Source organism: Leptomonas pyrrhocoris (assembly GCF_001293395.1).
Source record: "Leptomonas pyrrhocoris isolate H10 chromosome Unknown, whole genome shotgun sequence".
Lineage (NCBI taxonomy): Eukaryota > Euglenozoa > Kinetoplastea > Trypanosomatida > Trypanosomatidae > Leptomonas > Leptomonas pyrrhocoris.
Window position 1 is genome coordinate 416197 of NW_015438375.1, and position 12741 is coordinate 428937.

Here is a 12741-nt window from a genome sequence, read left to right on the forward strand (position 1 = left end):
TGCTTTTCAAGGGACTTTCTCGCGGTCGAGGAAACGTACTGCTTTGACGCGAAAAAATATGAAGAATAGCAAATAGCGCTGTGACTGGGCAAGCTGCAAGTGGAAGCGTGAGGGCGAATACGATCTTCGTATGTCGCGCTCGTTAAGCCAAGAGTTGGCCGTCGCAGTGGTGACGTAGAGGCCGCCGTGAAGCACCAAGAAACAGGACGCTGAAAATCTCTCTGCATATATATGCATTTATTTGTTGCGGCTGTTGTACGCAGTTGCGGTGAGAGAGAGTCTTTTTTTCTAACATATATAGCGAGATCTCTTCTTTCGCCTCTTCCTTTTTTTGTTTGGTTTTATTAGTTTCGGGGACTTGCTTTCCAAACAAAAAGGAAAAGAAAAGGAGTCACACGAGTACGGCCATCTGACGAGTGCTTCGCCGCTCCTTGCACACGGGCGTTAAAAAGGGAGCGAAGCTCTGCTGCAGAAACCATTCGGATAGGCAGCACACCACATACAACTTTATCGAACACGTTTCAGCCGGATTCACCGTGCGACACCTCCGTGCTTGTTCCTTCCCTCACGAGAAACGATCAAACGAAAATGACAGACGAACGCGATGGCGGCATCGTGCAGACGTTCCTCTCCCTCGGCACGGACTCGAGTCAGTGCCTTCGTCTGTTTTCTCGTGGCAACAACCCCGGCTGCTACGTTCTCGGCTGGTGGGCCACCTTCGCCGCGAAGGAGTACATCAAGTCCACCGCCGTCCTCAAACAGTGGTCCACGACGGCGAGCGGTTCCTCTGCTGTGGACGTGGTCGTCGTGAACGATGCGCTCTGTAAGGAGATGATTCGCGACTGTCTGCTCCGCCGCGGCGCCTCCGTGGAGTTCTACGAGCGCGAGTCTGCAGGGGGTCCTTACGTGTGCCGGCAGCGCGGCTCGCCTGGCAACATCACCGACTTCGAAGCCTCGCTCTTTGAGTTTGAGGAGGCAGAGATTCAGCTGCTGGCGAGCGGCTCTCTCGTCTTCGGGGCGCGGCAGGACACCGGTGTGCTGGTCGGCTTCACGGCGCTGAACACGACGCTGCGGTTGCTGAGCTACACCGAGTACGTCGACACGCCGCAGCTGACGAGTCTCGACGCGTTGGTGGCGCAGACAAACCTCAAGGAGCTGCTGCTGACGGTGACGCTGCCTCCTGCCGCGGCTGGCGGGCAGCCCGTGTTGGAGGAAGATGACCGCATTATCGCGGTGCGGCGCATCTGCGAGCGTTGCGGGGTTCAACTAAAGGTGAGTACGCTGCGTGAGGTGCGCCAGCAGATGAAGTCGGAGGCAGCGGCGAAAGGGCTGGGTGCGTTGGCCGAGATCCTGCGTGTGCCGGAGGAGCGGCTGACGCTGGACCTCTGCCCGCTGGCGAGTCACGCCGTGGAGAACATCTTAGGCCGCATCGACGCCATGGATGTGGCGAACCAGCACGCCTTCTATCTCCGCCGCATCGTGCCATCCACCTATATGAAGCTGGACAGCGCGGCGATTGAGGCGCTGAACTTGGTGAGTAAGAAACCGGAACCACGTGGGTCGCTGCCCACCTCCGTCTTCTCTTGGCTCAACCGCTGTCACACTGGCATGGGCTCGCGGGCGATGCGGCAGTGGCTGCTGCAGCCGCTGCGGTCTGCCGAGGACATCAATCAGCGGCTGAACATGGTCGAGCTTTTTGTGGAGAGTCCAGTTCTACGAGACATGCTTGTCGCACAGGTGCTGCGGCGGTGCGGTGATATGGACCGCCTCAATCGGCGACTGCAACGTCGCAGCCTTGCCCTGAAGGACACGCAGGCCTTCCTGAACTTCGTGAACGTGGTGCCGGCGGCGCTGCAGGTGCTGGGTACTTACACTGGCTCTCAATCAAAGCTTCTGAAGGATGAGTTTATCGCCCCCATGGAGGAGATCAACGAGCACATGGCGAACCTCAAGACGTTGATTGAGGTCACTGTCGACTTCAGCGATCGCAACGCCGCCCGCATGAACTCCTCCTTCGACGACGAGCTACAGGAGCTGCATGAGCAGCTGACGAGCACGCAGAAGGAGATCGACCGCGAGTACGCGCACGTCTTGCGCAAGTACGACTGGAACGAGAAGCAGCTGAAGTATGAGTACCACAGCACCTATGGTTACGTCTTTCGAGTCTCGCGCAAGGAGGATCGGCAGCTGCGCAGCAGTAAAGAGCTCATCACTGTGAGCACGTCAAAAGACGGCGTGCGCTTCGTCTCGGAGAAGATGGCGTCCCTCAGCGAGCAGTACCGCCGCATCAACGACGACTACGAGACGCGCCAGCAGGACCTGAAGAGGAAGCTGATCGACAGCATCGCGTCCTACCTGCCGGTGCTGGACGACGCGAAGGAGCTCATCGCCACCTTGGACGTGTACGTGGCCTGGGCCCTTGTCGTGAAGGACAGCCCGCGGCCGATGGTTCGTCCCGCGGTGCGCGACACCAGGGCAACAGCAGCGGCACCCGTGGTGAAAAAAGAGGAGGGGAGCGCGGGCGGAGCACTCGCCGCAGGTGCTCTCAAGACGAGCGGCGGTGCTGGCCCGGTCCTCTCCTTCAAGAACCTTCGTCATCCGCTGGTGGAGCTTCGGCAGCCGAACTTCAAGGCGAACTCGCTCTTCCTCACGGAGCAGGCCAACGGTCTGCTCATCACGGGCCCAAACATGGGTGGTAAGTCCACCTTTATGCGCAGCGTCGGCGTCGCCGTGGTCCTCGCTCAGGCCGGCTGCTTCGTGCCGGCTGACGCAGCCGAAGTGCAGGTCCGCGACGCCGTGATGTGCCGCGTGGGGGCGACGGACCACCTGGCGCAGGGCGTGTCCACCTTCATGGTCGAAATGCTGGAGTCCGCTGCCATCTTGTCCGGTGCCACACAGGACACATTGGCCATTGTGGACGAGTTGGGTCGCGGCACATCGACGTACGACGGCTTCGGCCTGGCGTGGGCGATCGCGCAAGACGTGGTGGTGCGGGTGAGAGCCACGCTGCTCTTCTCCACTCACTTCCATGAGCTGACCCAGCTTCCACTGCAGTGCGCGGCGATACAAAACGCCCATTTCGGCGCCGACGTTGATGAGGCGGCCGGCACGCTGCGCTTCTCCTACAGTCTGCAGCCGGGGCCGTGCGGCCGGAGTTACGGTCTCTACGTGGCCGCTCTCGCGAATATGCCGGAGACGGTGATTGCGCGCGCCAAAGCGAAGGCGGCGGAGTGGGAGACCTTCGAGAAGGAAGGCATCCGCAGCGGCAGCAGCAACAACGCTCCAGATGCAACGGTGGTGCGGGCCGTGTCAGCCTACGCGAAGCGGCTGCGCGAGCTGGAGCAGCAGGCTCCAAGCGAGACGCGCGACGCGGCGGTGCAGCGACTGAAGTTGGAGGTGCTGCAAAACGCGCTCGTTCAACCGTACCTGGCCGAGGTTTCATAGACTGTGACGGAGAGAGGCGTACGCGGAACAAGACACGCAGATGACTGCGACATCGTTGAACGGCCTTGACGAACTCGAAGTCATCGAGTCGCTTCCCGACGCTGTCATGCCTAATATAAAATGCCAAAATAAAGTGCCGCCCAAAGAAGAAAGCTTTTAACGATACCGCTGTGTTTTTTTTTTCTTGTGTAGGTGCGCCTGCGACAACGTGAAATCTTAGCTGAGGTTGCCATCCCTCGTGCACGCTCTTCCTCTTTCCGCGTATGATACGTGTGGAGAGGTATAGCAAAAATCAAAATAATGCCTATTCAGTACACCTTAAAGAAAGGTGCCACACCTCCATAGATGCAATGATGCGTCCGTTTATGTGCTTTTGTTTGCCTGTTGCTGTTTGTTTCCCCGCGGACACTATCATAGAACTACCTGAAGAGGATGAAGCTCAAAGAAGAATTCGTTTCCAAAGGAAGGATTTTCCTTGTGCGGGAGCGATGCTTTTATTTGGGCTGCGCAGCACCCTATGCATTCGTTGAAGGGAAAAACGGCAGCCTGGAGAGTAACTCAGAGCTGCGGCGCTTGTGTGATCGGCATCTCGCTGTTTCCTTTTTGTTTTTGCGGGAGCAAGACAAGGTCGAAAAGCGGTTGAGTTGAGATAGCCGCAGCTGCAGCGATGCAACGTATCAGTAGATTATTCCCCGATTAATATATATACATATATAATCTCTCTACTTCTTCCTTACTGCTTAATCTTTTGATCCCCTCGTCGCACGTTTCTTCTTCTCTCCCTTAATCGGGTAGTGCGTAGGTACATCCGCGCACACTACACGCTTCCGCACCGCCCGTCGCAGCTTTTGCTGTGGGTGCCAATCTTCTTTTGTTTGTTTGTTTCCCTCGAGTAGGAGGCAACGACACACAATCGTGAAAACATCGAGCGACAAGGTAGAACACCGCAACAACGAATTTTTTCCCAGGCAGCAAGCACGTTTCTTCTGCTTGTCTGCCTCCATCACATTCGGTAGACCCGCAAGCAAGTTTCTTTTTAGTTTTCTTGTCAACGTCTCGAGCTCTCACTTCGCGCTGTCGTTCTCTTCTTCTTTTTGATCAGAGAAACGATTGCAGCGCGGTGCCACGTCTCTTCTTGCTATCTTTTTTGTTTTGATGTGTTTGCTGGTCGTCAAGTCTTCCTTTTGAATCTTTTATTATTATTTGTAGATCTGACATCATGGCGCTGCAGATATTGGTAAATAATATTGTATTTGCGCCGCCAAACAACGCGAACTCGTTGGAGGCGGTGCAGCTACAGCAGAACAAGTGCAACATGGAGTTTGTTCGTAAAAAGGATGATCGGCACATTGCTTACTACCACGTCGCACCTGGTGGTGGCCGCGTCACGCAGGACCGCCTCCGCGAGGTGACGCAGACCGCTACGGTAGTGTTGTTTCACCACGGCAACGCCGAGGATCTGGGCGGGTGCTACCACTACGTGGAGTGGTTCGCCGCCTCCTTTGGGGTCGCGGTGGTCATGTACGACTACTGCGGCTACGGCCTCTCAGGCGGCCTCGACACGCGCGGCACCGCGTCTTTCTCCGTTACGGAGAAGACGGTGTACAGCGATGCCGATGACATGTATGCCCAGGTGCTCAAATTGGGCTACCCAGCGCACCGCATCATCATCGTCGGCCGCTCCGTCGGCGGAGGCCCTGCGTGCTATCTTGCCCAGAAGCATCACAATGAAATTGGCGGGCTCATTCTCATCTCCACCTTCACCTCCTGTCTACGTGTTGTGTCGTCGTGTTGCTTGCCATCCTTTTGCTGTTGTGTCGACTTGTTCCCCAACTACCGCCGCGTGAAGGTGGTGATGGAGTGTCCGGTCCTCATCATGCACGGCACGGATGACAGGGTGGTGCCCTATCACTGCTCCTGCGAGCTGCTCGAGACGATCGATGAGCGCCGTGCGAGTACGCTACAGGGACTGCAGCGCCACCGCAAGAGAGCAGCAGCGAGACGGAAAGACGGCAGCGCGGCGCAAAGCCCGCTGAAGGCGTCGTCCAGCGCAAGAAGTAACCAGTCTCTATCCGGGGCACATGTGAGCAACGCGGAGCCGTGGTATCCGCCGGCGCCTGGCGATTTGGACAGCGTCTACGATCTCTATCGGCGCGCCTATGCGGCAATTCCAGAGGCGATCCGCAGCGACGCTGCCCGCGACGTCGGCTTTGGCACCCACGAGGCTCAGATAGGCACGTTTCACAAGTGGTTCCCGGGCTGCGGGCACAACGACATTGAGAATCGAGAAATGCAGATGTTTGGGCAGGCGGTAACGTGGTTTGTGCGTTTTGCCAAGGCGTTCTCTGTTGAGCGGGGCAAGTAGACGAATGCGCAAATATTTCTGATAGAGGGGTCGCCGCTTTGCGTGAGGAATCGGGAAATGGAAAATAAGGCTAACCGTTTTCTTCGCCTGTGATGTGCGCCACATATTTTTGTCGGCCTCTCTCCTTTTTGTTTTACGACACACTCGTCCGCCATTGCCGTCCGGCGTTCGTCTGCCTCTCTGCAGGCTGCCCGACGTGAGCGGCACACCGTTTGCAGAAGCCTTTGTTCTTTTTTTTTTGCTTTTTCTCGTTCGGTGTTGGCGTATCGGTGTTGTGCTGCGGTGGCCGCTGATGCCTTTCCCAAGCTCCAATCTGATGTTGTCCCTTCCCTCTCCCTAACAAACTTGATCTCACCATGCGTTCTTTTTGTCTTGTTTCGCTTTCTTATGCGGTAGCCATGAAGAATTTCGTTTGCCTCCTGCAGGGGGGGGGGGCTTTTTCCTCAGTGCAGTGTCCCAGCTGCTTATCGATGAGTACTAACGGATGTTTTTCCCCTCCCAATTGTTCCTTCTTTAAAAAAGAAATGTTCTTCGTTGCTCTTCTTCAAGACGCTAAACTCGCAATTCGTCTTCCCGCTATTGCAACCAACAATCTTCGACAATAAGTTGGACATCTAGAGATATACACAACCCTCGTAGAGCTCAAAGCTTGCTGGCGCCTGTGCGTCGCTCAACGTTCTCGCGCTTCGTATACTTCGTTCAGCTGAAGGCAACTGCTCCCTCCATTGCTGTAAGAAGTGCATCTCGCGCTTACTCCTGCCGCTGTCTCTCGTTCTCACTGTCTTTCCTTTTCCGCCCCCGGTCACCATCGCGTACATGAACGGCGCTTTGCATCCAACCCAACGTTTGCACACGCGGCGCAATTCTAAGAAATTTATTTCTTTTTTTTTTTAAAGGGTAAGCAATTTTTCTCTTTTGCGGTAGAAGCGGCTTCTTGTGGCTGCGCAGACACGTCTTTTTAGATAATTATTGCTATTTACGTAGACACATACAAACACACTGGAAAAAGAAATCACGCAGGGCAATGCAGAGCCTTCGCGATGCCCCGGGCTACGCTGAGATGGAGGACTACTACGACAGCGATTTCGTCCCGCTCCACCTCATCGACCGCTACAGCGCTCTCCAGCTTGAGAGGCAAAAGAAAACGGAGCAGCTGTTTATCGCGGCGTCGCAGGCGCACGGCCTCGCCGCCACACACGACGGCCTCGCCCTGGCCGGCGACTCGACCGCTTCGCTGCACTTCACGACGCAGTCCTCTTTGTCCGCTGCGCATCTGTCTTCCTCCTCAAAAAGGCAACAGGAGGAGCAGCAGCAGCGATCGGGTCAGCGGTCTCCACAGCGTCGAAGCATTGCAGCAAGTACGCGAAGCAACAGCGGCAGTCGCAACAGTGCCCCTCGGCAAGCTCCGCGAACAAGTATGGCGCTGGATGCAATCTACGCGGCGCGTGACATCAGTCACGGCTACCCGACCGCATCAGCCACTTCCAGCGGAGACGCGTTGCTGTCCACCACGCTGCACCCGACACCGCCCGCTGCCTCGCCAAGTTCGAGTCGCACTTTGAAAACAAAGAACGCTGCGAAGTCGTCGGCGAACGCGCGTGCGGCGCGGACACACCGACACACCAAAACGGAGCGAAAGCCCCCCGAGAGCACGGACGAACCGCTGCAACGTGACCTGTACGATAGCGCCGCCGAGGCGTATCGACAGGAGCACTTCTTCAACGAGAGCAGGCGACTGGGCAAGCCGTTTGTTCCCTCCGGTGGCAGTGGATTGGACATGCCGACCCGTTTTATGCTGGGTGACTGTGTTAAGGCCTTGTATCGCTCCATCGTCCCGGACTGGCGGGAGGCGTCGCCCATGGTGGTGTCTACCGCAGAGGACCTGATCGCCGTGTACTTCTCGCTGGAGAAATTGGAGAAGGCGCAGGTGACGGCGCTGCTGCAGTACATGAACGCGTGTCTGCTGCACAACGCCGCGATCCGTGAGTTTCACCTCACCAAGGTCACGGAAGGGTGGGATGTGCTGACGAACGAAGGCTACGTGTTGTACACCTTTCGGCCGCCGTGGGTCAAGAAGCGGGCCTTTTTGCCCGATACAATCAACCCGCTGTACGCGCATCTCCGCGAAGGCGAGGACTAGGCGGCAGCTCTATAACTTCTCCTCTGCGTGCTGACACGTGCTCTCCATCGTGTGTTGCAAAGCTGCAGCTCTTCAGTTAGAGTAGCTCGTTCCCCCTCCCCCTCCCCTTTTCCTTTAGACTTTCGATTCTGCTTGTTTTGCTTTGCTCTAATGTATGTCCATTCGCCCCAAAGCACACTGTGCACGCCAGCACGAAATTTTGTGAAGGGCTCGCGTCGACCACCGGCGCATGATCACTCCTTCAGTGATGACGTCTTCTGTCGGAAGTTAATTCCCATTACTACTTTGTCTCTTCACTGGACACACTTTGCGCAGTCCCTACGATCCTCCTCCTTTGCGTTCCCTTTACTTTTCCTTTCCCGATGTTGTTGACTGTTGTGAGGTCTCTCTCCCACGTCACACAGCGCATTTCTCGCACTTGCACCACGCAGCAGCCTCGCCCCGTTTCTTATTCGCTAGGGCTGCGCTTCCCGCTGCTCTTGCACTCGTGCTCCACACCTGCCTTTAAAAAAAAAAGGCGGCACTGTACATTCTTCCTGATTGGTGTTTGACATCCTGTAACATGTGTTGGTCTTGCCACTATTAGTCCTGTAGTCAATAGCCCAACATGAATCCCACTGCGAGTGCGTACGTTCCGTCGTCGGCCATCGCAGAGACGCTCCATCGTCGACGGCCCACACCACCCACGACGCCGCCGATCATGGCCCCCACAGCTGCGAGGGGCTCCATGACGACTGCCGCCGTCTCAGCCAACGGCGCTCACCTCACCGCAGCGGAGCGTTTGCGCAACTTAAATAGCACGGCGGCACCGCCGTCTCCACCGAAGCAAACAGTCACGTCATCCGCCCTAAACTCTGCCGCTCAGACGCCCGTGCTGACGCTGACCACGGCCCCGCCCGCACCTGCGGCGTCGACGTCTTCTGCCGCCTCTTCCCCTCCCGATTCGAATGACAATACAGCCGCGGCAGCAGCGCACCATGGCGTTATTCGCTATACGAAGCAGCTGCTGCTGTCATTGCGACCTGCAGCGATGGAGTACGTGACGCGTGGCCCCATCGTTGACCACCCGCCGTTTCTAAAAATCCCGGAGGGCTTCGCACATCTTTTAGAGCTACCGCACGCGCTGGAGTACGTGAATGTGGACGCGGCGACGCAACTGGTAGAGCACCGCACCTACGTCAGCCCTCTCCTCTCTTCCTTTGGGCAGTCACGCGCGGCGGAGTCCAACGTCACTGCGGAGACGGAAGACGACATCGCCCACGCTCGTCTTTACAACTGCGCTATCTGTGCCGAGGGTGGCCCTCAGCCATGCCCTGCCATCCAACGAATCATTCAACGTGCGTCAAAATTCGCCATGTCCACCAAGCTTGGGACTGCACTCATGCAGCCGGCGCTGGTCGTTGAGTCGTTGCTGCGGCTTGCCTTGGTGTTTGAGGCGAAGCAGAGCTCGATGCGACTACGCCTGCTCGCCGAGCGTAGTCCACGCGTCGTGCATTTAGTCGAGGAGTACCTCTGCGGGGAGGGCTATCACCTGCCGCTGCCACCTGTCACGGCGCACGAGGAGTGGGCCGCCATGAACGCTATGCTGAAGTTCGACGCCATCCGCGACAACAAAACGCGGGTCATTACGGATTTGTCGAAGCACTGGAAGAAACGCCGGACACAGTTTGAGCAGTTTGTCCACTTCTTTGCTTTCCGCGACGCGCGCCCGGTGCGACCAGCGAAGAACATTATCACGCAGTCCGTGAAGCCAGGGATGGTGGCGATGCTGACGGGAGACGTGACCGCCGTGCTGCTGCTGCACCGCCTGGGCTTCTTCATTCCTCCCGACTACTACTGGTCCGTGTACCCCTTTCTTCGTCAGTCCCTCGGCGAGGGCACACTGGCCTATGACGTGGTTCGACACCTCGGCCTGTACGTTTCGTCGGTGCAGCCGACCGATATGTACAATCCGGTAGAGCGGCCGCGGCGTTTGGCGTAACGTCGCAGAAGCGTTTGCTGGGAATCTGTGCTGCGGAGTACCGGTGTGCGCGAAGAGAGAGAATGAAGGAGAGCGAGCTTGCTTTTCCATGGTGTCGAGACGCGCTACGACTCAGCGCGTGTTAGGCGGCCGAAGACGGAGACGTCGCAGGGGGTTTAAAAAAAAAACTGCTTTTGGTGGATGGAAATCAGAGGCACTTTTCTTTTTTCCTAAGAACTACACCGCTTAAAAGAGATAAATTCATGTCTTACTCTTCAGAAAACGAATGACAGGCGATTTCGTGGAAGCAGCGAGTGCTGGTGGGCGCTCTCGACTGCAAAAAGAGGAAGCGCCTCTTCGCCTTCAGCGACACGCCGATGCAGCGCAATCTCTTCCGTTGTCGCAGTTGTTCTGGCTGAAAGTGACAAACAGAAAGAGCAGAAGAAACCTGGCATTCGTCTCCTTTCGCTGATGAGAGAATTATCATAAGCAGCTGCCTCATTTGTTTTCTAATGTCATGCACGACTCTGTTCACTCTATTCTCTATTTTTCTTTCTTACCTTCGCCTTCTGTTTCAATTGTGGAGTGCACCTTCGACGTACAGGCGGCCGAAAAACTGTCACAGACGATTTCGACGCTGCGCCGTCCTGACGTGTCACTTTCCACCCTCCTACAGCTCTAGCGTCCTAGGCGTTGCATTCATCTACCAACAACAAATAAGAAAATAAAAGAACGGAAATCTTTTTTTTTCTGCCGGTTCTCGTGCAACTTAGACTCTTCTTGCTTTCTTCAAAGCTCCTTTTTTCTCCCTTTTGTTCTTCTCGTGCCCCACGTACGGTCCGTCTCTGCCTCGTTCAACGCGCCTTCATTGGTACAACTTCGCCGGCGTTGCGGTAGTTGTTGACCTGCTTGTCCCCCGCCAGGTCATCCCCCTCTTTCTTTCTTTGTTTTGTTGTTGTTATTCATTCCTGTTCCACCCACAGAAGCGTGCATCTTCTTCCGCTGATTGTACCCAAATCTATTGCCTTTTTCCCCTAGATCCCTCTTTCTTCTTTCTTCTTTCTTTGTTACTTTTTAAGATTTCACTAAACGCACTTGTACATTTACTTTCCCTTTCTTTCCCCTTTTTGAGTATTCTGAGGAGTCCCCACTCTTCGCTGGCTGACCAACAAAAAAAGGCGTTTCACTGTTCTGTTCTTCCCTTTCCCACTGTCCACTTGCGCAACGAATGCAACAGTGGACTTTAGAGCGCAATTCCGAGTCGCCGGAGAGCACCGGCCGCCTCACGTTGCACCAGAAGGACGCAAAGCTATTCAAGTACGACGGCCGTCACGCGCGGCGCAGCGGTCGCGTCGAGGCGCGGACACGGCTGTCCTGCACCGCGTTCCCTGCGGAAGCCACGGCGAGCAACATCTGTAACCACGAAGCGTGGGAGGAGGAAGAGGGCCGCAGCAGTGTACCGCAACGCCTTTCCCGCCACATCCCTCAGCGCGCCGGTATCGACATGTCGATCTCGTCGTTTAATTTGATTTCATCCCCGGCGTGCCTTTCGCAGTCCTCCGCCAGCTCCCCGCGCAACCTCGCTGGGGCGTACGGGCTGAATAATAGTGGTAGCAATGCCGCTGCTGTGGTTGCCGCAGTCGGGGCGCCGCCTACCCCGCCGAGCGGCATCGCCATGGCCCCCAATCCTTCTGCGGCTCACTCGACATCATCAGGAGCAGCAGCAGCATCTGCGGGTGTCGGCGGCGCCTCTTTCGCGGGCACCAGCACCGTCTCTCCCACCCCCGCGTCGAGTGCGCTGACGAGCTTCTCTGAGTCCTTCGTGTCCGACGACTCCTCCTACGTGACGTCGCTCTACCACGACGTCTTGGCCAGCAGCCTCATCGGCCACCGCACCACCGCCTCTGCCGCCGGGGGTGCGAACGACGGTCGAGGTGGAGGGGGCGGCGGCTTCTTGTACGGCCGTCCAACATCTGCCGTGGGCGGATCGCACATCAGCGGCGGTGTTGCCGCGTCCGTCGACGACTTCGGCGAGGGCCGACGCACCAGCGAGATGGGCAGCGAGGAACGCAGCAGCGGACACGGCGTTCACGTCGACACCGTAGCGTCGACCGCCTCTGTGCGTCGTGGCCTCGGCGGCGAGGTGCTGCGCTTCGCAGACACGAGCTCGTTGGTGGCGACCTCGTCTTCCTTTGGCGCGGCCAGCCCCACCAGCGGTCCCTCCGTGCGCGTCACGACGTACACGACGAAAGGCACCCGATCATCCGCGGCCTCCTCCAGCGCAGCCGGGCTCGCCGTTGCCTTACCCCGCGTGCGCTCTCGCACCTTCTACACGTCGGGCAGCGGCAGTCGCGGCGGGGGCGGCCCGCGTGTCTTCAACACCACCCCAGAGCGCGTGTTGGACGCACCTCAGTTCCCCACGGATGCCACGCAGCTGCTGGACTGGGGCGCGAACAACGCCATTGCCATCGGCATGGGGCAGTCCCTTTACTCGTGGAGCGGGGATAGCGGACAGGCGGCGCGCATTGTCGATCTCGACAGCGCTGCCCGCATTAAGTGTGTTCAGTGGCTGCACAAGTGCAGCTGCGTCGCCCTTAGTGTTCAGAAGGGCACGACAGCCATTTATGACTGCCGCACCTCTGATTTCTTGCGTACAGTGCGCCTGCCCACTGGGTTGGAGGTGACGGGGCTTTCGGTGAAGGGGCCCGTCATGGCCGTTGCGTCAAACGGGCCACACGGGACCACCTGCGCCTACGACCTCCGCGCCAAAGATGCCCTCATCGCCACCTTTGACGGCCACAGCGGCGGCGTCGCCAGTCTTCACTACTGCGC

At 57.4% G+C, this 12741-nt stretch overlaps 5 protein-coding genes across 7 annotated transcripts in view; all 5 read left to right on the top strand.

Moving 5' to 3' along the window:
• Positions 1-375: 375 nt before the first annotated feature.
• ABB37_07601 (putative DNA mismatch repair protein MSH2) lies at positions 376-3444 on the top strand (the record flags this gene model as incomplete). Its single annotated transcript, XM_015806299.1, has 1 exon — positions 376-3444. Exon 1 carries the CDS (start codon positions 589-591, stop codon positions 3442-3444), a length of 2856 nt encoding a protein of 951 aa, XP_015655221.1. The 5' UTR covers positions 376-588.
• A 793-nt stretch (positions 3445-4237) lies between these two features.
• On the top strand, positions 4238-5809 carry ABB37_07602 (putative serine peptidase; the record flags this gene model as incomplete). Its single annotated transcript, XM_015806300.1, has 1 exon — positions 4238-5809. The coding sequence occupies exon 1, from the start codon at positions 4664-4666 to the stop codon at positions 5807-5809; it is 1146 nt and encodes a 381-aa protein (XP_015655222.1). The 5' UTR covers positions 4238-4663.
• Positions 5810-6677: 868 nt separating this feature from the next.
• On the top strand, positions 6678-7949 carry ABB37_07603 (hypothetical protein; the record flags this gene model as incomplete). Its single annotated transcript, XM_015806301.1, has 1 exon — positions 6678-7949. Exon 1 carries the CDS (start codon positions 6834-6836, stop codon positions 7947-7949), a length of 1116 nt encoding a protein of 371 aa, XP_015655223.1. The 5' UTR covers positions 6678-6833.
• Positions 7950-8329: 380 nt separating this feature from the next.
• Positions 8330-9930, top strand: ABB37_07604 (hypothetical protein; the record flags this gene model as incomplete). Of its 2 annotated transcripts, none has more annotated exons than XM_015806302.1 (1): positions 8330-9930. In XM_015806302.1, exon 1 carries the CDS (start codon positions 8557-8559, stop codon positions 9928-9930), a length of 1374 nt encoding a protein of 457 aa, XP_015655224.1. In that variant the 5' UTR covers positions 8330-8556. The 2 variants fall into 2 exon arrangements, with proteins under 2 accessions (XP_015655224.1, XP_015655225.1); XM_015806303.1 differs by having other exon boundaries at positions 8352-9930.
• A 563-nt stretch (positions 9931-10493) lies between these two features.
• ABB37_07605 (hypothetical protein) overlaps positions 10494-12741 on the top strand; it is a gene marked incomplete at its 3' end in the record, with an annotated part of 2897 nt that continues 649 nt past the window's right edge. Inside the window, exon 1 of one of the 2 annotated variants that reach the window (XM_015806304.1) lies at positions 10494-12741. This exon is cut by the window's right edge and continues 649 nt beyond it. In XM_015806304.1, the coding sequence (XP_015655226.1) occupies positions 11138-12741 (1604 nt within the window). In that variant the 5' untranslated portion in view covers positions 10494-11137. The other variant, XM_015806305.1, reaches the window with a different exon arrangement.